At 46.3% G+C, this 26,616-nt stretch overlaps 1 protein-coding gene across 1 annotated transcript; it reads left to right on the top strand.

Moving 5' to 3' along the window:
* Positions 1–1,805: 1,805 nt before the first annotated feature.
* On the top strand, positions 1,806–25,552 carry oit3 (oncoprotein induced transcript 3). Its single transcript, XM_085970637.1, has 9 exons — positions 1,806–2,252; positions 5,137–5,511; positions 9,808–9,915; positions 12,797–12,919; positions 17,758–17,880; positions 20,640–20,800; positions 21,127–21,542; positions 23,294–23,393; positions 25,102–25,552. Exons 1-9 carry the CDS (start codon positions 2,189–2,191, stop codon positions 25,267–25,269), a joined length of 1,638 nt encoding a protein of 545 aa, XP_085826763.1. The 5' UTR covers positions 1,806–2,188; the 3' UTR covers positions 25,270–25,552.
* The last annotated feature ends 1,064 nt before the right edge of the window (positions 25,553–26,616 follow it).

Raw genomic sequence — 26,616 nt, 5'->3', positions numbered from 1 at the left:
AAATAACTCGTGGAATACTGGGCTTTATGACACATCTATACAAAACATTACTTAGACCACAGGTGGAGTACTGTGTGCAGTTTTGGAAGGGTGTTGAGGCAATAGAGAGGGTACATCACAGATTCAGTAGAATACGGCCGGGAGTGAGGAAATACAAATGCGAAGAAAGACGGGAAAGAGTGGGGCTGTTTTAATCAGAACAGAGGAGATGAAGAGGTGATTTGATAGAAGTGAAGGGATGCAAGAGAGTGGAAAGAAATATTGTTTCTAGTGATTGAGAGCTTTTAGAATAAGTGGACATAGATATAAGATTAAATGGATTTAGGATAGAGCGGCAGAAACTTTTTTTTACACAGAGGGTTGTGAGGCTGTGGAATGTTCTACCGGAGTTAGTGATTGTAGGTGAGACCATGTCAACATTTATATCCTTCCTTCTTAGGCAGTCCCTTGGAACCGAGGATGACTTGCTTCCACATTAAAAATGAGTTCTCAGGTGACTGATGAGTCCAATGCGGGACCTACAGTCTCTGTCACAGGTGGGGCAGACGGTGGTTGAAGGGGCTGGTGGGTGGGGTGCTTGGGTTGACGTGCGCTCCTTGCACTGCCTACGCTTGGCTTCCGCTTGCTCCCAGCAAAGAGACTCGAGGTGTTCGGCGCCTTCCCAGATGCTTCTCCTCCACTTTGTGCAGTCTTGGGCCAGGGATTCCCAGGTGTCGGTGGGGATGTTGCACTTTTTCAAGGAGGCTTTGAGGGTGTCCTTGAAGCGTTTCCTCTGCTCACCTGGGGTTCTCTTGCCGTGTCGGAGCTCCGAGTGGAGCGCTTGTTTTGGGAGTCTCGTATCGGGCATGCGGACAACGTGACCCGTCCATCGGAGCTGATCGAGCGTGGTCAAAGCTTCGATGCTGGGGATGTTGGCCTGAGCGAGAACACTGACGTTGGTGCGCCCATCCTGCCAATGGATTTGCAGGATCTTGCGGAGGCAGCGTTAATGGGAAGGGAGGTCAAAACGATTCTCTCAGTCTGGTATGCAACACCACAAGGACTGCAGCAGTTCAAGAAGGCGGCTCACCACCACCATCTCAAGGGGCAATAAATGCTGGCCTGGCCAGTGATGCCCACATCCCAGGAACGAATAAAAAAAACTCCTCCTTCCATACATTACAACAGTGACTACACTTCAAAAGTACTTCATTGACTAAATAACGCTTTGGGATGTCCTGGGGTCATGAAAGATGTAATATAAATGCAAGTTCTTTCTTTGGAGGAGTAAAACCATGAACTACAAACTCTCACCAATGACATGGAAGTACCAATTGCTTGGAAAATATTTGACTAATTTGAAATGAATGTAATCTGTCACCGCGTTATGTTGCGATTTTTCCCTTAGGATATCCCTCTCCCCACACTCTGTGTGCACCCCGAGTATCTTCATCACTTGTAATAACCCTGGAGCACATCATTGAGCACTGCCCTCAGAGGAAATTCACAGGCAGCTTACAAGAAATCCACGCTGTTACACCGGAAGCTTTGGCCTGGATATCTGACTTAGAAATTGACATTTGACTTGCTTTGCAACTACCATACAAAAGAAGACGACTTGTAATAGCAAAGCACCAAAAACAAGGTCTGGAAGCAACTTTAAAAGCAAATTCGAGATAATTTTCAGAACAATCGTTCTTTCCCATTGCGGTTGACCTTATTCCTGTTTACCTAGGTCATGACCTGTGCTAAATGGGAACAATCTGCCCGCCATGGACGTGCTCAGGCGTCACGGTGTTTTCTGTAAGACTTTCCGGTTATTGAGAGGGGACAGGAAATGCATTGACCATGACCAAGTTGAGAAACAGGAACGAGGAGATGGTTGAGGCCTGCTATCACGTTGTCTGCGGGATAAGATAGCTGGTGATTTAAGAGCAAAACACAAGATCGAAAACAATCGGAGGATGGGTGAAAATAGCTTCCCTATCAGGACAGGCTCATCGCCACCCCCCCCCCCCCCCTCGTCTCCGCCAGCAACCCAGGCCAAGGCTGAAGTTGAGCCTCCAGCTCCCCCTTCCTGTTCCCAGATAAAGAATCTGTCCAAAGGGATAAAATCCCCCTGATAGAATTTAGAAGAACCAGTCATTCGGGAATCTGGAGAGCGGAGAGGAATAATAACTGCAAACTCTGTGTGCTGGAGCCGAGGAACATGTTGTCCCTGATCCTTCTGAGCTTGGCTCTCTCCGCTGAGCTTCAAACCTCCGTTTCATTTGGTAAGTGTACAGTAAAGATAATGTCACTGATTTTAAAAGCTGGAGTGTAACAATATTTAAAAGAAGGAGGAAGAGCAACAGTGTCTAGATGCAAGTGAGAATGAGTATTATTAGGAAAATGCTTTGTAACTGGATTCGGAGCATGCAGTGGCTCTAAACTCGATGGGCCGAATGGACTCCTTCTGTGCTATACTATTCTATGATAAACTACTGATATTATTTGAGCCATAGTTTTCTTGCCATTGATAGGCAAGGCTTTTTTTCATTGTAAAGTACAGGCCGCCTTGAATTGCTGCAAAACTACAGGGCTCGGAGTCCAAGATATCGGTATTTATCTAATCTTCTCTCTGTTCATTCAGACCCATTGCTTTACAGTAACTAAGTGGCCAGGATTGTCCTAGCACGCACTGGAAAGGTGTATTGGGAAACTCTGTACCCCCAGCCAGTGCCTTCCGACCCATTCGAATGGTATCACTGTGTCAGCCTTGGCTCAGTGGGTCGCACCCTCACCTCCGAGTCGGAAGGTTGTGGGTTCAAATCCCACCCCAGAGACTTGAGCACAAAAATCTGGGCTGACACTTCAGCGCAGTACTGAGGGAGGGCTGCACTGTCAGAGCTGCTGTCTTTCGGATGAGACGTTAAGCAAAGCCCTCTCAGTTGGATGTAATAGATCCCAGGGAACTATTTGAAGAGCAGGGGAGTTCTCTCTGTGTCCTGGCCAACATTTATCCCTCAACCAACATCACCACAAAAAAGATTATTTGGTTATTTATTTCATTATCATTTCTGGGATCTTGCTGTGCACAATTGGCTATGAAGCTCTTTGGGATGTTCCGAGGTCATGAAAGGTGCTGTTTAATGCAAGGTACATAGACGGCATAGCATTTACAACACAGATACAGGCCATTCAGCCCAACTGGTCCGTGCCGGTGTTTATGCTCCACACGAGCCTCCTCTCACCCCTCTTCATCTCACCCCATCAACATATCCTTCTATTCCTTTCTCCCTCCTGTGTATCTAGCTTCCCCTTAAATGTATCTATACTATTCGCTTCAACCACTCCCTGTGGTAGCGAGTTCCCCATTCTCACCACTCTCTGGGTAAAGAAGTTTCTCCTGAATTCCCGACTATCTTATATTTCTGGTCCCTAGTTCCGGTCTCCACCACAAGTGGAAACATCTTCTTCTCCGTCTACCCTATCAAACCCTTTCATAATCTTAAAGACCTCTATCAGGTCGCCCTTCTTTCTTTCTTTTCATTATACTCTGAGCAATTCCCATGTTTTTGCCTCTATTACTTTCACGTTATTCCAAAAGTTTCTTGTCCTTTGAGTGAAACAGTTCTCCCCAACGTCTGTTCCAGATTTACTTGTCAGTAATTTTATTTATGCCTTACTTTCCTGACCTGCTTTGAAGTAATAATTCCGATTCACCTTAACTATACCATTTATTAATTTTGCTCAAGTTCCCCTCTGGGACTGTAAACCTTAATTTTCTCTCATCTTTCTTGATTGCTCTAGTTACTTTTGGGATCAGTCTTGTTCATTTATTCCACCCCCTCCAATGCATTATAATCAACACTGCTTTATTGCTGTACTCTTTAACACCTTCAATTAAAATTTCATTTATCTTGTGCTATCCAAGTCTGCTGAAGAATGTTCCCAACCCTTTATCTATGTTATATATGGCGCAGTCAGGTACTCTGTACTCTTGGTTTGGTGAGCAATGGCAGAGAGAATGTTCAGAGGCATTAGATTGAGGCTCCCACTTTCCCTAAATACTAATGGCTCTAAAGTAAATTCTTCTACATTGAATGTCCGCTTGGCTCAGTAGTAGCTCTCTCTCACCTCTGGGTCAGATGGTTGTGGGTTCAAGTCCCGCTCCAGGACTAAGTATATTATTTAGTTTGACACTTCAGTGTAGTACTGAGGGGGTGCTACATTGTCAGAGGCGCTGTTTTTTGCGTGAGATATTAAACTGATGCTTGCACAGATGGACATAAAAGATCTCATGGCGCATTTTTTTTGAAGATCAGGCTCTCCTGGTCTCTTGGTCAACAGTTACCCTCAAACAATATGACCAAAATAGATGAACTGGTCATTCATCTCATCGCTGTTTGCAGGACCTTGCTGTGTGTGAATCAGTTGCTGAATTTTTCTGTATAAAAGTCATGAATTGTCTGTGAAGCTCTTGGGATTTCCCGAAGATGTGAAATTGCTGTATAAAATGCACGTCTTCCTTAAATGTTCAGATCACAGCTTCCACCTGAACCCACAAATGGTAATGCACGTGCAGCAGAATGAGTCTCTCTGTACAGTGTGTTCAGGAATAAACCACACACAATTCTACTCACATGTGTTAAACAGTCTTTGCATGTTCCACAAACCAGCTTCCATTGAGGGAGCCGTTCCGCATGGGGTACTGTGTTGGGATGGCATTGTAGCTTCCTGGCTCAATCTAACTCTCTCCAGCTCTCAGTGCCACTCTCTCAGTCTTCCAGCCTTTCACTCCTCTCTCTCTGCCTCCCAGCCTCCCACTCCTCTTTCTCAAGCTCCTGGTCTCAAGACTCCTATCGTCTTCCATTCCCATGCTCACTGCTCCTGGTCTCATGTTCCCTTTTCCATTCTCCTGCTCCTTTTCTCCATCTCTTGACCTCTCCCATTCTCCGTAGGCAGTGACACATGGGTCATAGAGGTTTTTTCAGGAATTTGACTGGGAGGTAAGGTATCCACAATACTCAGGCTGAATAATGGATTACACAAACCTGCATAGTTCAGTTGTATTCTCAAGTGCTGGGGGGTGGGGGTCGGGGGAGGGCGTACTGTTGAAATGTACTTGTGTGCCTATGGAGTGCTGTGCAATGACTTTGGTTTTCCTATTGGCAGTGGTGGATCCCTGCTCTGCCTACATCAGCTTGAACGAACCTTGGCGGAACACAGAGCACCACATTAACACCTCGCACGGGGCGCCCATGTGCGACAACTACATGGACGGAGAATGGTACCGCTTCACCGGCATGGCAGGAGACGCCATGCCCACTTTCTGCATCCAGGAGAACCTCTGCGGCACTCACGCGCCCATCTGGCTGAACGGCAGCCACCCCATGCAGTCCGCCGGCATTGTGTCGGTGCAGGCATGTGCCAGCTTCAATGACAACTGCTGCCTGTGGAACACCACGGTGGATGTGAAGGCTTGCCCGGGCGGTTACTACGTCTATCGCCTGCCCAAGCCAAGTGTCTGCTTCCATGTCTACTGCGGACGTAAGTATTTAACGCTTTGGTGTCTCTTGCTAACTCTTGTGCTCACTGAGGCGACTGATGCCAGTTCTGCCAGTTAAACCTTTGCCTACTTTTTGCCCCCAGCATCAACCGTTCCCAGCTCCCCAGCTCAGATGACCTCCCCTTTCCTGCACCAGTCTGACTTTCCCACCTCCCACACCTGTGGCTCTTGGGGCCTTTCTGAGTGAAACTGCAACTTTAAGGCCAATTACTGCCAACTTAGGACCATGGCGACAGGTGTTGTGTTGAGTACTGTCCAAATCTCTCTTAAAAAGGGCAGTAATATTACAGAGGATTACATACAGCACAGAAACAGGCCATTCGGCCCAACCAGTCCATGCCGGCGTTTATGCTCCACTCGAGCCTCCTCCCGTCTTTCCTCATCTAAATCTATCAGCGCAACCCTCTATTCCCTTCTCCCTCATATGCTTATCCAGCCTCCCCTTAAATGCATCTATACCATTCGCTTCAACCACTCCCTGTGGTAGCAAGTTCCACATTCTCACCACTCTCTGGGTAAAGACGTTTCTTCTGAATTCACTATTGGATTTATTAGTGACTATCTTATATTGATGGCCTCTAGTTTTGTTCTTCCCCACAAGTGGAAACATTCTCTTTGTATCCACTCTATCAAAACCTTTCATAATTTTAAAGACCTCTAGGTCACCCCTCAGCCTTCTCTCTTCAAGAGAAAAGAGACCCAGCCTGTTCATCCTTTCCTGACATGTATACCCTCGCATTTCTGGTATCATCCTTGTAAATCTTTCTTGCACCCTCTCTGGTGCCTCTATATCCTTTTTATAATATAGCGACCACAGTTGTATGCAGTACTCCAGGTGTGGTGTAACCAAGGTTCAATACAGGTTTAGTGACCATCAGAGAGGAATCTTTCACCCAATCTAAGCGATATTAAGGGAATCAAGGGATATGGGGATCATGCGGGAAGGTGGAGTTGAGGTCGAAGATCAGCCATGATCTTATTGAATGACGGAGCAGGCTCGAGGGGCCGTATGGCCAACTCCTGCTCCTATTTCTTACACAACCCACAACCCCTTGAGATATCTGCGCTCCTCTAATTCTGCCCTCTTGAGCATCCCTGATTATAATCGCTCAACCATTGGTGGCCGTGCCTTCTGTTGCCTGAGCCTAGGCTCTGGAATTCCCTCCCTAAACCTCTCCACCTCGCTACCTCTCTCTCCTCCTTTAAGACGCTCCTTAAAACCTAACTCTTTGACCAAGCTTTTGGTCACCTGCCCTAATTTCTCTTTATGTGGCTCGGTGTCAAATGTTTTGTTTGATAATACTCCTGTGCAGCACCTTGGGATGTTTTACTACGTTAAAGGCACTATATAAATGCAAGTTGTTATTGTTGTTAATCAGTTTGAGTTGGGTCTAAACCTTGATCCCTGGTCCCAGACGATCACTGATTGATAACATCAGCCAATCGCTGACTCAACAGAATCCTAAACAGAACTAAAAGTAAATAATAGGATTGATCAGTGTCTCACCTATTTAGGGCACTTGATCTGAATGTCCCCATTTGGCAGATTTTATTTTCCCAGCAAGTTCCTGTGTGTTTTTACAATATTCTTTGGGTTTTTTTTCATGTTCACTCCGTTACACTTGGCTCCCCTTTTTTTAATCCTTGCAATTTTCTCCCCCCTCTCCTGAATGGTGTTGACCCCTTGCTGGAGCGTGGGGCCGTGGGGGACAACTGCCCTGCGGGTCCCTCACTCCTGTGTCAGCACTGACGATGAGCGCTAGTGGGCTATTCCATGGTGAGGGGGCATCGCAGCTAAACCAACTCTGACCCCTCTCTCAATGTCCACGCTCGCCCAGCTGGAAAGCAGTGGGGAGCAGGAACGTTGGGGCAATTGCTTCCCTCCCCAGCCCAGGGGAGGTGGGGGAAACAGTTGATAATTGTGACGCCTCAACATGCTGTCTCAGCACAGTCCTGTCTGTGGATAGAACTTGGGCTCTTCTTGATAGCAAAATACTGCGGATGCTGGACCTCACCGTCTGCGGCCTCTTGCATTGTTCCATGGAAGTTCGGCGCAAGCTCGAGGAACAGCACCTCATCTTCTGATTAGGCACTTTACAGCCTTCCGGACTCAATATCGAGTTCAACAAATTCAGATCATAACCTCGGCCCCTATTACATTTTTATATTTTTTATCCACACTTTCGGTTTGTGCCTTTTCCTTTTTTCTCTCTCTCCCACATGGCAGCTGTCTCTCACTCTGCCAGCGCATTTCACACTTCATCCAGAGCCATTGTCTGTCTCTTTACCTGTCCTATTACCATCTCGTCTCACCTTGAATATCTCTTAATGTCTCTTCTTTCATCCCCCTCCCCCATTTCCCAGCCCCCAAACTGCCTTTTAATCCGTTTCATTTCCTGCCTTTTTTTCTCAGTCCTGACGAAGGGTTTCGACCTGAAACGTTGACTCTGTTTCTCTCTCCACGGATGTTGCCCTGGCCTGCTGAGTTTTTCCAGCATCTTCTGTTGTTATTTGGGGACTTCTTGGTCTGTTGGACTCATACTACGCCGTGGCTGAACGTTCTAAGGCCCCAGGAGATCTGCACAATCCGTTCCTTTGTAGAGCTTGACGTTACATCGAATTTACAGCACAGAAACAGGCCATTTGGCCCAACTGGTCTATGCCGGTGTTTAAGATCCACACAAGCCTCCTCCCACCTCTCTTCATCTCTCGCCCTACTTCAGGCTCGTGTGGAACATCGACAGCATAGACCAGTCGGGCCGAATGGCCTGTTTCTGTGCTGTACACCCGATGATGTAACTCACCCTATCAGCATGTCCTTCTATTCCTTCTCCCTCATGTACTTGTCCAGCTTCCCCTTAATCGATGCTATTCACCTCAACCACTCCCTGTGGGAGCGAGTTCCACGTTCTCACCACTCTCTGGGTAAAGTAGTTTCTCCTGAATTCCTTACTAGATTTATTAGTGACAAGTGAAAACATCTTCTCTGTTAAAATATTTTATTTCCATATACACTGCAGATTTATTTATCTTTCCCTCCATTACACTAGTCATGCTAGCACAGCCCATAGAACATTTACCTGTAATATAAGAATTGTGCATAGTGTGCACTTCCTGTAAGTGCCACACTTACTTCCTGTAACACTTTCCCCGTCACATTTTGTTAATAACAGTGCTATTCTTGTAAAGCAGCCTTTCATCTGACTTACACAGTGAGATTATAGAATAATAGAATGTTATAGCACAAAAGGAGGCCATTCAGCCCATCGTACCTGTGCCGGCTTTTTGAAAGAGCTCTCCAATTACTCCCACTCCCTTGCTCTTTCCCCATATTCCTGCAAATCTTCCCCTTTCAAGTATATATCCAATTCCCTTTTGAAAGTTACTATTAAATCTGCTTCCACCGCACTTTCAGGCAGAGCATTCCTGTTCATAATAACTCGCTGCGTAAATCTTAACTCTGTGTCCTCTGGCTACTGACCCTCTCGCCAGCGGAAACAGATCTGATATTAAAAGTCTTCCAAATAGCAAGTACTTCCTGGAAATGCCACACATACGTCCTGCAACACCACCTCTGTCACACTTTGCTGATTTGACAGAACAGAATTTGATTTTTTTAAATTAATTTATGGGATGTGGGCGTCGCTGGCAAGGCCAGCATTTATTACCCATCCCTAATTGTCCTCGAGAAGGTGATAGTGATCCACCTTCTTGAACCGCTGCAGTCCGTGTGGTGAAGGTGCTCCCACAGTGCTGTTACAGAGGGAGTTCCAGGATTTTGACCCAGCGACTGCAGGAACGGCGATATATTTCCAAGTCAGGATGGTGTGTGACTTGGCGGGGAACTTGGAGATGATGGTGTTCCCATGCGCCTGCTGCCCTTGTCCTTATAGGCAGTAGAGGTCGCTGGTTTGGGAGGTGCTGACAAAGAAGCCTTGGCGAGTTGCTGCAGTGCATCTTGTAGATGGTACACACTGCAGCCACGGTGCACCAGTGGTGGAGGGAGTGAATATTTAAGGTGGATAATTGAACCAGGGTGTGCAGATGTAATTCAGTCCCCATTTTAAAGTCATACATTCTGTCGTTTTTTTTAGATTTGCATTATAAGTTTCTACATCCACATTTCTAATAGGGACCACTCATGTAAACTTGTCACGCTGTAATTATACCCTCTTGCCAGTGGTGGCACTGCAGCGTGTCCCAATCCTTTATCGCACCAAGACGTTGCCCCTTTTAGCACGTCACCTCCAACTGACCCAGCACTTTGTCTTTTGCAGATTTCTATGACATATGTGATGAAACAGATTGTGTGGAACACTGCGAGGGTGAGGAGTGCCAGTGTACTGTGGGGACCATCCTGGGACCAGACGCCCAGACATGTCTAGGTAAGGAGTTCGAAAGGAGTGTGTTCTTGGGAGGGAAATGGGAGAATGTTAACATGTTGGATAAAGAAGAAAGACAGTGAGAATAAAATATTCTTTAATCCTCATAGACTTTACCCAAAGGTGGAATAATTGGTCAAAAATCTTTAAAATGTCTTTTGAGACAGATTTTAAGCAATGGCACAGAGCCTGCTGTTCAAAGACTGAGGGAATTTCGGGATGCAGTGATGTTGGGTTTGCATGGTTTACATAGAATCTACAGCACAGAGACAGGCCATTCGATGCAACTTGTCTATACCGGTGTTTATGCTCCACACGAGCCTCCTCCCACCCCTCTTCATCTCACCCTATCACCATATCCTTCCATTCCTTTCTCCCTCATCTGCTTATCCAGCTTCCCCTTAAATGCTGGTCATTATCACGTTGCTGTTTGTGGGAGCTTGCTGTGCGAATATTGGCTGCCGCGTTTCCTACATTACAACAGTGGTTACTCTTCAAATGTACTTCATTGGCTGTAAAGCCCTTTGGGGTGTCCTGAGGGTGGGAATGGCGCTATATAAATGCAAATCTTTCTTTCTATCCATAAAATGTACATATATATTATCATCTTCCAATGATTTCAAACCATTTCTACGGAATGGTGAGCTAGATGGGCCAAATGCCCTTTCCACAGCTGTGCTGACCCAAAGATAGGTGTTGGAGCTTGTAATCTGGGTAATAATAAATAACGAGATGAGTGTAAATCGGGGGCTTTTCGATGCTGGAATGGTTTGGATGAGAAAAGGTAAAGCCTAGTGGTTTGAAATCATTAGAAGATGTTAATATCTGTTTGTTTTATGTATAGAAAGAAAGATTTGCATTCATGTAGTGCTATTCACATCCCCAGGACGTCCCATAGAAACATAGAAGATCGGAGCAGGAGTAAGCCATTCGGCCCCTCGAGCCTGCTCCGCCATTTAATGAGATCATGGTTGATCATCCAAATTCAGTACCCTGTCCCTGCCTTCTCCAAATATCCCTTGATCCCCTTAGCCTTAAGAAATATATCCAACTCCTTCTTGAATATATTTAATGATAAAGCACTTCACAGCCAATGAAGTACTTTTTGAAGTGCAGTTACTGTTGTAATGTAGGAAATGCGGCAGCCAATTTGCACACAGCAAGCTCCCACAAACAGCAATGTGATAATGACCAGATAATCTGTTTTAGTGATGTTGGTTGAGGGATAAATATTGGCCCCAGGACACCGGGGAGAACTCCCCTGCTTTTCTTCGAAATAGTGGCCGCGGGATCTTTTACGTCCACCTGAGAGAGCAGACGGGGCCTCGGTTTAACATCTCATCCGAAAGACGGCACCTCCGACAGAGCAGCACTCCCTCAGCACTGCACTGGGAGTGTCAGCCTAGATTTTGTTCTCAAGTCTCTGGAGTGGGACTTGAACCCACAACCTTCTGACTGAGGCGAGAGTGCTACCAACCGAACTATGGTTGATTAATGAAGAACATTTTTTATTTAGAATATATATATTATAATATATTTATAGGATGAGTTTATTCGGTTTCGGCTTCACTCTTGTTGTGATGTGCGATGCTGCTGACCGTGAAGAATGAATAATTATCACGTAGCGCGAAGTACGGCTGAATTGATGTATTGATTAGAACATAAGAAGTAGGAGCAGGAGTAGACCATACGGCACCTCGGACCTGCTCCGCCATTCAATAGGATCATGGCTGATTCGAACTTAGACTCACGTCCACTTCCCTGCCCGCTCCCCGTAAACCCTAATTCCCTTATCAGCTAGGAAACTGTCTATCTCCGTTTTAAATTTATTTAATGTCGCAGCTTCCACAGCTCTCTGGGGTAGTAAATTCCATAGATTTACTACCCTCTGAGTGAAGAAGTTTCTCCTCATTTCAGTTTTGAAAGGGCAGCCCCTTATTCTAAGATTATGCCCCCTAGTTCTAGTCTCACCCATCAGCGGAAACATCCTCCCCGCATCCACCCGATCAAGCCCCCTCACAATCTTATGTTTCGATAAGATCGCCTCTCATTCTTCTGAATTCCAATGAGTAGAGGCCCAACCTACTCAACCTTTCTTCATAAGTCAACCCCCTCATCTCCGGAATCAACCGAGTGAACCTTCTCTGGACTGCCTCGAGACTGCCTAGGTATGTGAACTCGGAGGAGAGGCTAGGGAAACTAGAGAAAAGGCAATTGAGGTATTCAGTATTCTAAGGGCTATAGATAGACTGCTGCCTGATAATATGTTTGACGCAATCACAAACTCTACAAGGGGGGACGGACTGGAACTTAACAGAGGGAAAGTGAACAGGCAGCTTACATTTAACTACTTCACTCCAAGCAGGCGCCTGGGGAGGCAGAGGCAAATAGTGTCGGCATATTTAAGGGGGAACTGATACCTGGCAAAAAAAAAGGATTGGGGGAATGACGTAAGAAAACTACTAGGCACTTGGTCTAAGCGTTGAACAAAGCTTTAATCAACTGTTTTATAACATGGAGGTCTAGTTGTGTCCTTCACTAGTTCCTGTTAAGAATGTCCTGCGCAAGCTGGGCCCGTGCCCGAGTATTTATACTCTTCCCTGGACAGCGCCACCCGCAGGCCGCTCAGTTGATTCATGTCAGGGGATATGATGGATAGGGGGTGTAGAGTAGTTTGGGGCTGGTCAGATGGATTGCAGTGATCTCTTCCAATTCTGTACTGTCACATGTTCCTAACAGTTTCTGCAATAAATAATGTGTAATAAAGAGTGGTTGTGAGGATGTTCAATGACTGGTTTATATGTTATGAAACTGTGCATTGCGTAATCTCTGATATCTAACCCTCGATTCCCCCCCCCCCCCCCCTCCCTTCCCACCTTTGTAGACATCAATGAATGCGAGGTCAGTAACGGGGGTTGCAGTGAGATCTGCATAAACCTGCAGGGCTCCTTCCGTTGTGAGTGTGGGATTGGACGAGCACTGGGCAAGGACACTGTGACCTGCGAAGGTGAGTGAAAGCTCCCGACTTCGGAAACATCTCCGATAGGTGGGAATTTAGATTTGGTCGGTTCCTATCAGGTTGGGGACAGTTTGAGGTGAAAGGACAGTGGAAAGATGCACTGCAGCAACTCGCCAAGGCTTCTTCGGCAGCACCTCCCAAACCGCGGCCTCTTCCACCTAGAAGGACAAGGGCAGCAGGCGCATGGGAACACCACCACCTCCAAGTTCCCCTCCAAGTCACACACACCATCCTGACTTAGAAACATAGAAGATAGGAGCAGGAGTAGGCCATTCGGCCCCTCAAGCCCACTCCGCCATTTAATGAGATCATGGCTGATCATCCAAATTCAGTACCCTGTCCCTGCTTTCTCCCCATATCTCTTGATCCCTTTAGCCTCTAGAAATATATCCAACTCCTTCTTGAATATATTTAATGAATTGGCCTCAACTGCCTTCTGTGGTAGAGAATTCCACAGGTTCACCACTCTCTGGGTGAAGAAATTCCTCCTCATCTCAGTCCTAAATGGCTTACCCCTTATCCTTAGACTGTGACCCCTGGTTCTGGACTCCCCCGCCATCGGGAACATCCTTCCTGCATCCAGTCTGTCTAGTCCTGTCAGAATTTTATAAGTTTCAATGAGATCCCCTCTCATTCTTCTAAACTCTAGCGAATATAAGCCCAATCGACCCGATCTCTCCTCATACGTCATTCCTGCCATCCCAGGTATCAGTCTGGTGAATCTTCGCTGCACTCTCTCCATGGCAAGAACATCCTTCCTCAGATAAGGTGACCAAAACTGCACACAATACTCAAGGTATGGTCTCACCAAGGCCCTGTACAACTGCAGCAAGACATCCTTGCTCCTGTACTCAAATCCTCTCGCTATGAAGGCCAACATACCATTTGCCGCCTTAACCGCCTGCTGCACCTGCATGCTTACCTTCAGCAACTGGTGCACAAGGACACCCAGGTCTCGTTGCACTTCCCCTTCTCCCAATCTATTGCCGTTCAGATAATAATCTGTCTTCCTGCTTTTACCACCGAAGTGGGTAACCTCGCATTTATCCACATTGGGCAGATGCATGGCAAATGCAGTATAATCACCCAACCTGTCCAAATCGTACTGGAATTTCTCTGCACCCTTCTCACAGCACACACACCCACCCAGCTTTGTGTCATCTGCAAACTTGGAGATATTACATCTAGTTCCCTCATCTAGATCATTTATATATATATTGTGAATAGCTGGGGTCCTAGCACCGATCCCTGCGGTACCCCACTAGTCACTGCCTGCCAATCGGAAAAAGACCCGTTTATTCCAACTCTTTGCTTCCTGTCTGCCAACCAGTTCTCTATCCAAGACAGTACCATACCCCCACTTGGAAATATAGAGTCATAGAGTTATACAGCACAGAATATGGCATTTCAAGTGCTCATCCAAATGCTTCTTGAATGTTGTGAGGGTTCCTGCCTCTTCCACCCTTTCAGGCAGTGAGTTCCAGATTCCAACCACCCTCTGGGTGAAAAAGTTCTTCCTCAAATCCCCTCTAAACCTCCTGCCCCTTACCTTGAATCTATGCCCCCTTGTTATTGACCCCTCTACTAAGGGAAAAAGTTCCTTTCTATCTACCCTATCTATGCCCCTCATAATTTTGTACACCTCAATCAGGTCCCCCCTCAGCCTTCTCTGCTCCAAGGGAAACAACCCTAGCCTGTCCAGTCTTTCTTCATAGCTGAAGTGCTCCAGCCCAGGTAACATCCTAGTGAATCTCCCCTGCACCCTCTCCAAAGCAATCACATCCTTCCTATAGTGTGGTGACCAGAACTGCACACAGTATTCCAGCTGTGGCCTAACCAGCGTTTTGTACAGCTCCATCATAACCTCCCTGCTCTTTTATTCTATGCCTCGGCTAATGAAGGCAAGTATCCCATATGCCTTTTTAACCACCTTATCCACCTGTTCTGCTGCCTTTAGGGATCTATGTACATGCACACCAAGGTCCCTCTGATCCTCTGTCTTTCCTAGGGTCTTACCATTCATTGTGTATTCCCTTGCCTTGTTAGTCCCTCCAAAATGCATCACTTCACACTTTTCAGGGTTAAATTCCATTAGCCACTGTTCCGCCCATCTGACCAACTCATCTATATCGTCCTGCAGACTGAGGCTACCCTCCTCGCTATTTACCACCCCACCAATTTTTGTGTCATCTGCGAACTTACTGATCATACCTTTTACATTCACATCCAAATCATTAATGTAGACCACAAATAGCAAGGGACCCAGCACCAATCCCTGCGGTACCCCACTGGACACAGGCTTCCAGTCACAAAAACAACCTTCGACCATCACCCTCTGCCTTCTGCCACTAAGCCAGTTTTGGATCCAATGTGCCAAGGCACCCTGGATCCCATGGGCTCTTACCTTCTTCATCAGTCTCCTGTGCGGGACTTTATCGAAAGCCTTACTGAAATCCATGTATACCACATCCACTGCACTACCCTCATCCACACACCTAGTCACCCCCTCGAAAAATTGAATCAAATTGGTCAGACATGATCTTCCCTTGACAAAGCCATGCTGACTATCCCTGATTAATCCTTGCCTCTCCAAGTGGAGACTAATTCTGTCCCTCAGAATTTTTTCCAATAATTTCCCAACCACTGATGTTCGGCTCACTGGCCTATAATTCCCTGGTTTATCCCTACTACCCTTCTTGAATAATGGTACTACGTTAGCTGTTCTCCAGTCCTCTGGCACATCCCCTGTGGCCAGAGAGGTTTTGAAAATTTGTGTCAGAGCCCCTGCAATCTCCTCCTTTGCCCCTCACAGCAGCCTGGGATACATCTCGTCCGGGCCTGGGGATTTATCCACTTTTAAGCCTGCTAAAACCGCTAGTACCTCCTCCCTCTCGATGCTAATATGTTCAAGTATATCACAGTCCCCCTGCCCGATTTCTATGTCTACATCATCCTTCTCCATAGTGAACACAGATGCAAAAAATTCATTTAAAACCCCACCTACATCTTCTGGCTCAACACACACATTGCCACTTTGGTCCCTAATGGGCCCTACTCTTTCCCTAGTTATCCTCTTGCCATTAATACACTTAAAAAACACCTTAGGATTTTCCTTTATTTTGCTCGCCAGTGTTATTTCATGGCCCCTCCTCGCTCTCCTAATTTCTTTTTTAAGTATCCCCCTGCACTTTTTATACTCCTCTAGGGCTTCCTCTGTCTTTAGTCCTTTGAATCTGCCAAAAGCCCCCCTTTTTTTCCTAATCCATTCTCGTATATCCCTTGACATCCAAGGTTCCCTGGGCTTGTTGGTCCCACCCTTGACCTTTACGGGAACATGTTGCCATTGTATTCTCTCAATTTCCTTTCTGAAAGACTCCCATTGCTCCGATGTGGATTTTCCTACAAGTAGCTGATCCCAGTCCACTTTGGCCAGATCCTGCCTTATCATATTAAAATCGGCCTTCCCCCAATTTAGAACCTTTATTTCCGGTCCATCTCTCTCCTTTTCCATGACTACCTTAAATCTCACCGAATTATGGTCACTGTCACCAAAGTGCTCACCTACTAACACTTCTACCACTTGCCCGGCCACATTCCCTAGAATTAGGTCCAGTACCGCCCCCTCTCTTGTAGGACTTTCTACATGCTGGCTCAAAAAGCTCTCCTGGATGCACTTTAAGAATTCTGCACCCTCTAAGCCTTTCACATTCTGACTATCCCAGTTAATATTGGGGAAGTTGAAATCCCCCACTATTATTACCCTATTATTTGCACATTTCTCTGAGATTTGCCTACATATCTGTTCCTCTATCTCCCCCTGACTGTTTGGGGGCCTATAGTACACTCCCAGCAAAGTGCTTGCCCACTTTTTGTTTTTAAGTTCTACCCATATGGCCTCATTAGATGAACCTGTTAATATATCATCCCTCCTTACAGCAGTAATTGACTCCTTAATTAATATATCGGCTGTTCCTTCATCGTCGCTGAGTCAAAATCCTGGAACTCCCTCCCTAACAGCACTGTGGGAGCACCTTCACCACACGGACTGCAGCGGCTCAAGAAGGCGGCTCACCACCACCTTCTCGAGGGCAATTAGGAATAGGCAATAAATGCTGGCTTTGCCAGCGATGCCCACATCCCATAAAAACAAATATTTAAAAAAATGTTAATCTGGAGTAACAGTTGGTTCCTGTCACTCCAGGAACATTTTGAGCTGGAATTTAAGGCTCTTCTTGCCACCATCCATAGTACTTAAACTCTGTTCATGGAATTTCAGAAGTGGACTTTTAAGGCCCCGATTTTAACTCCAGGTGGATTCCCCGCTCAGGCCCGAGTTAAAATTACAGTCTGGTCTCAATGATGTCATCGGGCCGCAACGTGCCTGTGTAAAGAAGGACCCTGTTGGCTCCGGGTGCCTGGTCGGCTTCCCCTCAAAAGTTTTCAAATTCCACTGCCCGGGACATCTCTCAGTGACCCACCACATCATTGACGTGACATTCCAATCAGCGACCCATTCTTTCATTGACTGTCAGAGGGACCAAGTGCATCATGGACTGTCGTACCAACCAGCGGGATATCAGTGCATACTATTCATATTGGCATTGCCCAGGGCACCCTTTATTGAGGCGGTAATGCAGGCAGTTTGTTGAGATTTATTTCCGAATGAGAATATCGGCGAGGTTATGGCGAAGAGTTGTGGATGAGATATGTGCAGTGGTACCAGTGACTCCACGTGGGAGGAAGACCTTTATGTGAAGCGGCGGTTGATTATTTTCATTGAATAATGTTCCCCTCTACTTGGTGACGTGTTATGTTCGATTCCGCAGATATTGAAGGCTGTCACAGCAACAATGGAGGCTGCAGCCACACGTGCGTGTCGGTGGAGGGAGGGTATCAGTGCGACTGTCCTCGTGGACTGATGTTGTCAGAGGACAATCACACCTGTCAAGGTAAATCCTGCCACCCTTGTGATACTTTTTCATCAGAGGACACACACAATATGCCGTAAGCTGGCTACACACCAAATGGGATTGTAGTGACCACAGCAATGAAAGGGCTGTGATTATTCTGTCTGGTTAGGTCTCTGAATTGTATAAATCTCCTTCCACTGAAAGTGGGCTAAATGCTAATACGATAGCAAAATAATGCGGATGCTGGAAATCTGAAATAACAATAGAAAATGCTGGAAGCACTCAGCAGGCCAGGCAGCATCAGTGGCGAGAGAAACAGAGTTAAAGTTTCAGGTCTGGGACGCTTCTTCAGAACTGGAAAAGGCTAGAGATGTAACAGATATTAAGCAGGTGCAGAGGAAGGGAAAGGGGTGGGAGAAGGGGAGGATCTGAAGGAACAGTCTGTGCTAGCGTAGGAGGCAGGAGAGATAAGATGTTGCAAATGGGAATGGCAGAATCATACAGCCTGAAAAATGGGAGCAGGGATTATAGTCTGAAATTGTTGAACTCGATGTTGAGTCCGGAAGGCTGTAAAGTGCCTAATCGAAAGATGAGGTGCTGTTCCTCGAGCTTCATTTGAACAGTGTAAGAGGCTGAGGATGGAGAGGTCGGAGTGGAGTGGAGAATTAAAGTGACAGGCGACCGGAAGCTCGGGGTCACGCTTGCGGACTGAACGGAGGCGTTCCGCCAAGCACGTTTTAAGCAAGTGCAGGGGCAGGGAGAGGGAGGGAGGGGAGGAAAGAACAAAAGGGAATGGTCTGGGCTAGGGTGGAAGGGAGGAGAGATGAAATGACAAAAGGGATGATGGCGTGAGGCGAAAGAAGATGGCAATGGGACAAACAAAAGATGAGTCTAGAGGAGGTGAGAATGGGAATGGCAGAATCATCAACAGCTGCTGTGTGATAAAATGGGGGCAGGGGTTATAGTCTGAAATTGTTGAACTCAATGTTGAGTCCAGAAGGCTGTAAAGTGCCTAATCGGAAGATGAGGTGCTGTTCCTCGAGCTTCATTGGAACAGTGTGAAAGGCCGAGGACGGTGGGGTCTGAGTGGGAGTGGAGCGGAGAATTAAAGTGACAGGCGACCGGAAGCTCGGGGTCACCCTGACGGACTGAACGGAGGTGTGCTGCCTGTCTCTAGAGGTTGTTGAGAATTCTGAGTAAGATCTGCATTGCGTGGCCTCCGTTCACTTTTCGACCTGGATTTTTGATGCGGAGAGGTCCATTTCGATCTCCCATGTCCAATTTTCAGGAAGTTATTCTTACGTTCAAGGCAGTCAAAGTGGAAAACATCTTGGCATAGTGCTGATGAACTGTCTAGAGACTTTTGGTTATGTCGCACTTTATCACATTCTCGGGGCCTCTAAAAATGCTTCAGTGCGATTGTTTTTTTTCTCGATGATGTTGGGTGTGACCTGGGGAGAACTCCCTGCAATGTTTTGCAATCTCTCTCTTAGGCAGTCCCTGGGAACCGAGGATGACTTGCTTCCACATCAAAAATGAGTTCGCAGGTGACTGATGAGTCCAATGCGGGACCTACAGTCTCTGTCTTGTTTTGTCAATGTTTTGTCAATGCTTTGAAATACTGTAGTGCCATTGGCTACGTACATCACTTTGAACCAGCAGGCGGGGCCTTGGCTCACTGTCTCAGCTGAAAGACCGCACCTCCAGCAATGCAGCGCTCCCTCGGCATTGCACTGAAGTGTCAGCCAAGACTATTTGCTCAAGTGCAGGATGTCCATACAAGTTTTTAATGTGCTTGATAAATAAGATATTAAATGGTATTTATAAAATGTGCTGGTGATATCTGGTGGTAGAGCACTACTGTACCTACTGTAATGATGTGACAGCCAAACCTTGGGATTCCATGGTTCCTTACCATGGTGCTTAATTGGAACGGGACCATCCAGTGAACGGACATGTGACTATCTCTAATACAGGTCCAGGTTCCAGTAACAACAGCCTGCAACACAAAACTCCCTTAACTGGCAGGTATAGAATCATAGAACAGGACAGCACAGAAGGAGGCCATTCGGCCCATCGAGTCTGCGCCGGCTCTTTCGAAGAGCAATCCAGTTAGTCCCACTCTCCCGCTCTTTCCCCATATCCCTGCAATTTTTTCTCCTTCAAGTATTTATCCAATTCCCTTTTGAAGGCTACTATTGAATCTGTATCCACCACCCTATCAGGCAGCGCATTCCAAATCCTAACCACTCATTGTTCTTTTGATAATCACCTTCAATCTGTGCCCTCTGATTATCGCCCCTTCAGCCATTGGAAACAGTTTCTCTTTATTTCCACTCTCTCTAAACCCCTCATGAGTTTAAACACCTCCGTCAAATCTCCTCTTAGCCTTCTCTGCTCTAAGGAGACCAGCTTCTCCATGATGTGTCAACCGGCCTCCCATCAAAGATAGGAGACTCTCATATCTCCATTTGGTTTGAATCCAGGCTCCAGATCTGATAGACAAGTCTTCCAACACTTGCAGCGAGAGGAGACCTCATTTCTCTCGCTCTTCCCAGGATTCATTGTTGAAAGTTCAGTATACTAACACTTTGCATCATCTAGAGACCCCCATTTAGAGATGGAGAGCTTTGACTTATTTCGATTTGAGCCAACATTATAAAAGGGATTTAGAGTCCGAGCACCCTGAACATCTTATAGTGGATAATTTGCTTTGTCTCAGTCCTTCCACCACACCCTTACTCTAGTACCATGACCTTACCTCTTGTTTCTCCCTTGTGGTCTCTTTCTGTTGCCAGTGCCTGTACAATGCAAGTCAGAGTCAATTGAAGTGGCTGTACCCAAGGATTTGGTTGGCGGTTTGGAGCTGTATCTCTTGAACGCGTCATGTAAAGCACTTTCCAATGGGACTCACGTCAACATCAACTTTAATCTCAAAAGTTGCGGCACAGCTGTCGAGGTAATGATGCAAACTAAATCCGTTTCACAGGAATGTTCCGGAATGATCAGGTAGACCCGGTAGCTATTTATATTTGCCCTCCTCTTATTTTCTCTTTACCCTCCCCGCCCTTTCCTTACAGCTCGGCATTGGCATTAGTTAGTCCACAGCTAAACATCACAACTGTGCTCCAGATCCCAGGCTACCCACGAGCAATGCCACGGGTGATCAGTTTAGACTGTATAATTTTCTTTAGGGAAATTGTTTGGGCTAGAATAGTCGCAGAGGCAGAAAAGTATTGGCTAACCTTCCTGTTTGTGGTTTTTTTTTTTAACGCTTTTCTCCAGGTTGTGGACGACAAGATAATTGCAAGAAACACACTGACGGGTATTCCCAAACAGACCCCGGGCAGCAATGGGGATATTATCGTCCGGACCAGTAAGCTCGTGATCCCCATCACCTGCGAGTTCCCTCGCCAGTACACTGTGTCCGAGGGCTACGTGCCCAACCCCGCAAATTCTCCACTGCAGATCGTGGGCAGGAACCACGGGCTCTTCCCCTTTGCTCTGGAGATCTTTAAGTCCAAGGACTTTGATGAGATTTACAAAGAGACCCCGCCGGTTCTCAAACTCCGAGACTCGCTGTACTTCGGGATCGAGCCGCTCATGCACGTGGACGGCCTCGAAGCGTTAGTTGAGAACTGCTTTGCCACCCCCTCGGCCAGCAACGATGATGTCATGAGGTACTACCTCATCAAGGATGGGTAAGTACCGGAGGGGAGCCAAAACCTTTAACATCTTTTACAGCAGCCCTCATTTAATGAGCGCGGCTGTGCAATTACTACAAGTGAGTGAGTTTAACAGTGACCCTCAAACACCACAGGTTCTGACAATCGTCCTCTAACCTTTCTGATGTAATAAAACTCACTACGCACTTGGTTCGAGTATAAAGCAAGGCTTTAATCAACTTGTTTCAAAACATGGAAGTCTAGTTATCTTTCACTAGTTCCTGTTTACAAAATGTCCTGGGCAAGCTGGGCCCACGCCCGAGTATTTATACGCCTTGGATGGCGCCACCAGCTGGCCATCCAGTGTTATTTCATGAGTCTTTCTTCATGGATCATAAGATTCATAACACTTGCTATGAAAAGCCATGGAGAAAGGGTAGGGGAATGGGATTAAATGGATAGCCTCTTCGCAGAGATGGCACAGGCACAATGGGCCGAATGGCCTCCTTTGTTGCTACAAAGCTCTACGATTCTGTCCTCATAAGTTCAATAAGCCCTACATCATATAATTGGTAATAATCAGTGACCCACATAACATTTTGGGATTTCATACTAAAGAAAAAGAAAAAACCTCCCTAATAATGGAAAAAAAACCAACTTGCATTTACATAGTTTCTTTAAAGCTTCCCCATAGGCTCCTGGGAAGAGAAAATGGATGCTTAGCAACAGTGGAAGAGTTGGGGGAGATGACCAAAAGCATGATCGAAAAGGTAGGTTTGAGGAGGCCTTAAAGAGAGGAATAGAAGTAGCGAGCTGATGGGGTTCAGGGAGAGGGTTTCAGTGAGTGAAGCAAAGATGGCTGATAGCAGTGCCACTGACAGTGGGGCTGGGGCTGGTGGGGAGATGGACAGGGATGCAGGGGTTGGAAGATGGAATGTCGTGAGCTGGAGGATTTGCAGAGGTAGGGTGGGGAAGACCACGGACAGATTTGCAAGTGAGAACAAGGATTTCAATTCAATGTACTTGGGGGAACAGGGAGCCAGTGCAAGTTGGAGAAAGAAGGGTGGTGGGTGAGCAGGTCTGAGTGTGGGATAGGATGGGGCAGTGGAGATTTGGATGTGTTACGAGCTTGTGAAGGGTGGAGGTTTGGAAGTCAGCCATAAAAACATTGGAGCTGGTGGTGAGAAAAGTGTGGATAAGAACTTTTCCCTAGGAAATTAAACAGATGGAGTAGAGTCCATGGTAGGGTAGATTATACATGGACTACAGAACAGTTTGATAGTCCAAATGATTGTTTTCCTACATCTTTGAGGTCAAACACATAAATTCCATTCGATCAGTGAGGAAATTGTGTGTACACCATCTGTAGCAGCAATAGGCTTTCTTATTGAGGTAACGCTTGCCATTTTGATATCTCCAAATTGGCCAAAGTGTGGACCAATTTGTTTTGATACTCTTCATAACTTTGCCCTTATTAACTCAGCTCTTTCATTTCTGAAAAACAAATATTTCTGACAATCATATTCTCCAACACAAACTCCACAGCTAATCTGCCAACTCATGGAAGGCCAACCCACCAAACTCCAATCTAACCCAACTCTACATGCCACCCCCTGAGGGCAGATTCTGTACACCCACCTGCTATGATCAAATACCCTACACGATCAACCAAGAATGAGATGAACTAGACTTACTTGTTGGCCTGAATGTAATAATTAAAGACAGTTGGATAGATAATCTTCTGATATGCTAGAGTCTAAACAAATGTCTTGTTCCCCCTTTTGTAGCTGCATCAATGATGATACAGTCAAACAAGAGACGTCCAAGGACCATCTGGCAAAACATTTCTACGTCCCTGTCTTTAAGTTTGTGGGAAAAGACAATAAGGTAAAAATTCCCTCACAGGAAGTGCACAACATACACCATAAGGGTTTAGACTGATGGTGAATAATAAGCACCCTGTTCAGCCAAAAGCGTGTGAAATCTGTGACACTGTCACACTCACTCAGTCACAGGAGGAGAGTGTGAAATCTGTGACACTCTGTCACACTCACTCAGTCACAGGAGGAGAGTGTGGAATCTGTGACACTGTCACACTCACTCAGTCACAGGAGGAGAGTGTGGAATCTGTGACACTGTCACACTCACTCAGTCACAGGAGGAGAGTGTGGAATCTGTGACACTGTCACACTCACTCAGTCACAGGAGGAGAGTGTGGAATCTGTGACACTGTCACACTCACTCAGTCACAGGAGGAGAGTGTGGAATCTGTGACACTGTCACACTCACTCAGTCACAGGAGGAGAGTGTGGAATCTGTGACACTGTCACACTCACTCAGTCACAGGAGGAGAGTGTGGAATCTGTGACACTGTCACACTCACTCAGTCACAGGAGGAGAGTGTGGAATCTGTGACACTGTCACACTCACTCAGTCACAGGAGGAGAGTGCGGAGCCTGTGACACTCTGTCACACTCACTCAGTCACAGGAGGAGAGTGCGGAGCCTGTGACACTCTCTCACTCAGTCACAGGAGGAGAGTGCGGAATCTGTGACACTCTGTCCCGTTATCTTGGAGAAACTGGGGTTGCTCCCCTTAGAGCAGAGAAGGTTAAGAGGAGATTTGATACAGGTGTTCAAAATCATGAACAGTTTTGATGGAGTAAATAAGGAGAAACTGTTTCCAGTGGCAGAAGGGTCGGTAACTCAAGGTCACAGATTTGAGGTGATTGACAAAAGAACCAGAAGCACCATAAGGCATTTTTTTTTTTACGCAGCGAGTTGTTGTGATCTGGAATGCACTGTTTGAAAAGGCGGTGGAAGCAGATTCAATAGTAACTTTCAAAAGAGAATTGAATAAATACAGGAAACTTTTTTTTATCCGGCACCGACGGGACCGACGTGGTGCCGGTTCATCAAAAATTCCGGATAACCGAAAGCTATAGTAAAAGATACGGAGAGCTGACAGCTCCGTATAAAGCAACACACCCTGTTGCTTAGCAACAAGTGCAGAACAATGGCCACAAGTTCCAAGCGTCTCTGTAGCTTAGCAACAGCTGCAGCCACACCCTTGCGCAGCAACAGATGGAGGAAGGCAAGTACAATATGAAGTAAAACTTACCTGAACCTACTCCTGAATTGTGCCGGTTAACTGAGATTTCCAGTTAATTTAGGTGCCGGTAAATCGAGAGTTTCCTGTATTTGAAGGGGAAAAAGTTTACAGGGCTCCAGCAGGAAGAACAGGGGAGTGGGACTAATCGGCTAGCTCTACCACAGGCACGATGGGCCTCCTTCTGTGCTGTACCATTCTATGATTCTATGAAATTGGACACCCGATTTCATAGAATCATAGAATGGTACAGCACAGAAGGAGGCCCATCATGCCTGTGGTAGAGCTAGCCAACACCATGTCACACTCACTCAGTCACAGGAGGAGAGTGCGGAGCCTGTGACACTCTGTCACACTAGCCTCCGGTCAGCCCGCCCACTAATCGAGGCTCCGTGCGGGGCGTTAACTCAAGAAATCTGTTCCCGTGATCAGGGCTTGGAACTGTGGCTGCAATTGTGCACTGACTCCTGGTTGTCTTACTCTGTAGAAAGTGTACCTGCACTGTCGAGTTCTGGTGTGCGGGGCCCTGGACGCCAAATCTCGATGCGCTCAGGGCTGCCGCAGACGGATGCGCCGATCCGCGGAGACGGAGGATACGGGCCACCTGAGGGACCACCTCCTCAGTGGAGGTCCAATAGTGATCGACACTGAATAATGGAACCTGGAGCATCCGTCCATTCACCCCTTTGGAGAGCTTTGAATTTGAGCATAGTACATAAACAGCAAAAATGTATCATTGCTTTGTGTAGTGAAACATATTCAGTTTGGTTTCAGATATTAATAAAAAAATAACTTTCTTGTATTACATTTCGGACACTAACTGAATAAATATCACAATGTAGCATAACGTTTAATAGTCTATATTGAATATAATACCTCAATGATGGTCATGTGTAATTGTACTGCTTTAATAAAGATGCCTCAATCTGTTGCTTCAAGCTGCTAGTCTCTCATTGGAGCAGAAATTCCAGTCCCTACGGGTGTGTACGCACTGTGTCAAGAAAACTCTCGACAGATCCTCCGGCTGCCCGGGAGAAGGGCCTCTGCAGGCGGATAGTTCTGTTTTTTGGAGACCCTCCGCCCGCAGAAAACACTTACAATTCTTGTGCCTGGAAAAGCAGGTGTAAGGCCTGCTTTTACCAGGATAAGAGTTGCAAAAAGTAAAAAAAAAAAAAAAAAATTTCCACTGATTTATCATTTAAAAATACTTTAAAGAAAGGTAAGTGATGTAAGAAAACTACTAGGCACTTGGTCTAAGCGTTAAACAAAGCTTTAATCAACTGTTTTACAACATGGAGATCCAGTTGTATCACAGAATCACAGAAACCCCACAGTGCAGATAGAGGCCATTTCGGCCCATCGAGCCTGCACCGCCACATATCCCACCCGATCCCCATAACCCCACGTATTTAATCCCCCCTAACACTAAGGGTCAATTTATCATAGCCAATCAACCTAACCCGCACATCTTTAGACTGTAGGAGGAAACCGGAGCACCCGGAGGAAACCCACGCAAACACGGGGAGAATGTGCAAACTCCACACAGACAGTCGCCCGAGGCCAGATTTGAACCCGGGTCCCTGGCGCTGTGAGGCAACAGTGCTAACCACTATGCCACCGTGCTGCCCTTCACTAGTTCCTGTTAAAGAATGTCCTGAGCAAGCTGGGCCCGTGCCCGAGTATTTATACTCTCCCTGGACAGCGCCACCAGCAGGCCGTCCAGTATCATTTCATAAGTCATTTCCACATGAATGACAAGATTCATGTCAGTAAGTTTATTTTTAGCCCCGTTAAAAACTTTAATTATTTTATTCAAAAAATAATTTTTTTGTTTAAAATACTTAATTTATGTAATTTAAAGCCATTTTAAAAATGTGATTTAAAAAAAAAAAAATTTAAACTTTTACTATGTTTTGGGATGATTTCCATTCATAGATTTGACAGGTCCCCATGGCCTACGTGATCTCAGGGACGCTGCGAGCCGTCTGCGCCTCTGGGATAC

This window comes from Somniosus microcephalus, chromosome 29, assembly GCF_052327205.1.
Source record: "Somniosus microcephalus isolate GS21.2 chromosome 29, FLI_Smic_1.0, whole genome shotgun sequence".
Lineage (NCBI taxonomy): Eukaryota > Metazoa > Chordata > Chondrichthyes > Squaliformes > Somniosidae > Somniosus > Somniosus microcephalus.
The sequence above is the reverse complement of the archived record's forward strand: the minus strand, read 5'-3'. Positions and strand labels throughout refer to the sequence as shown.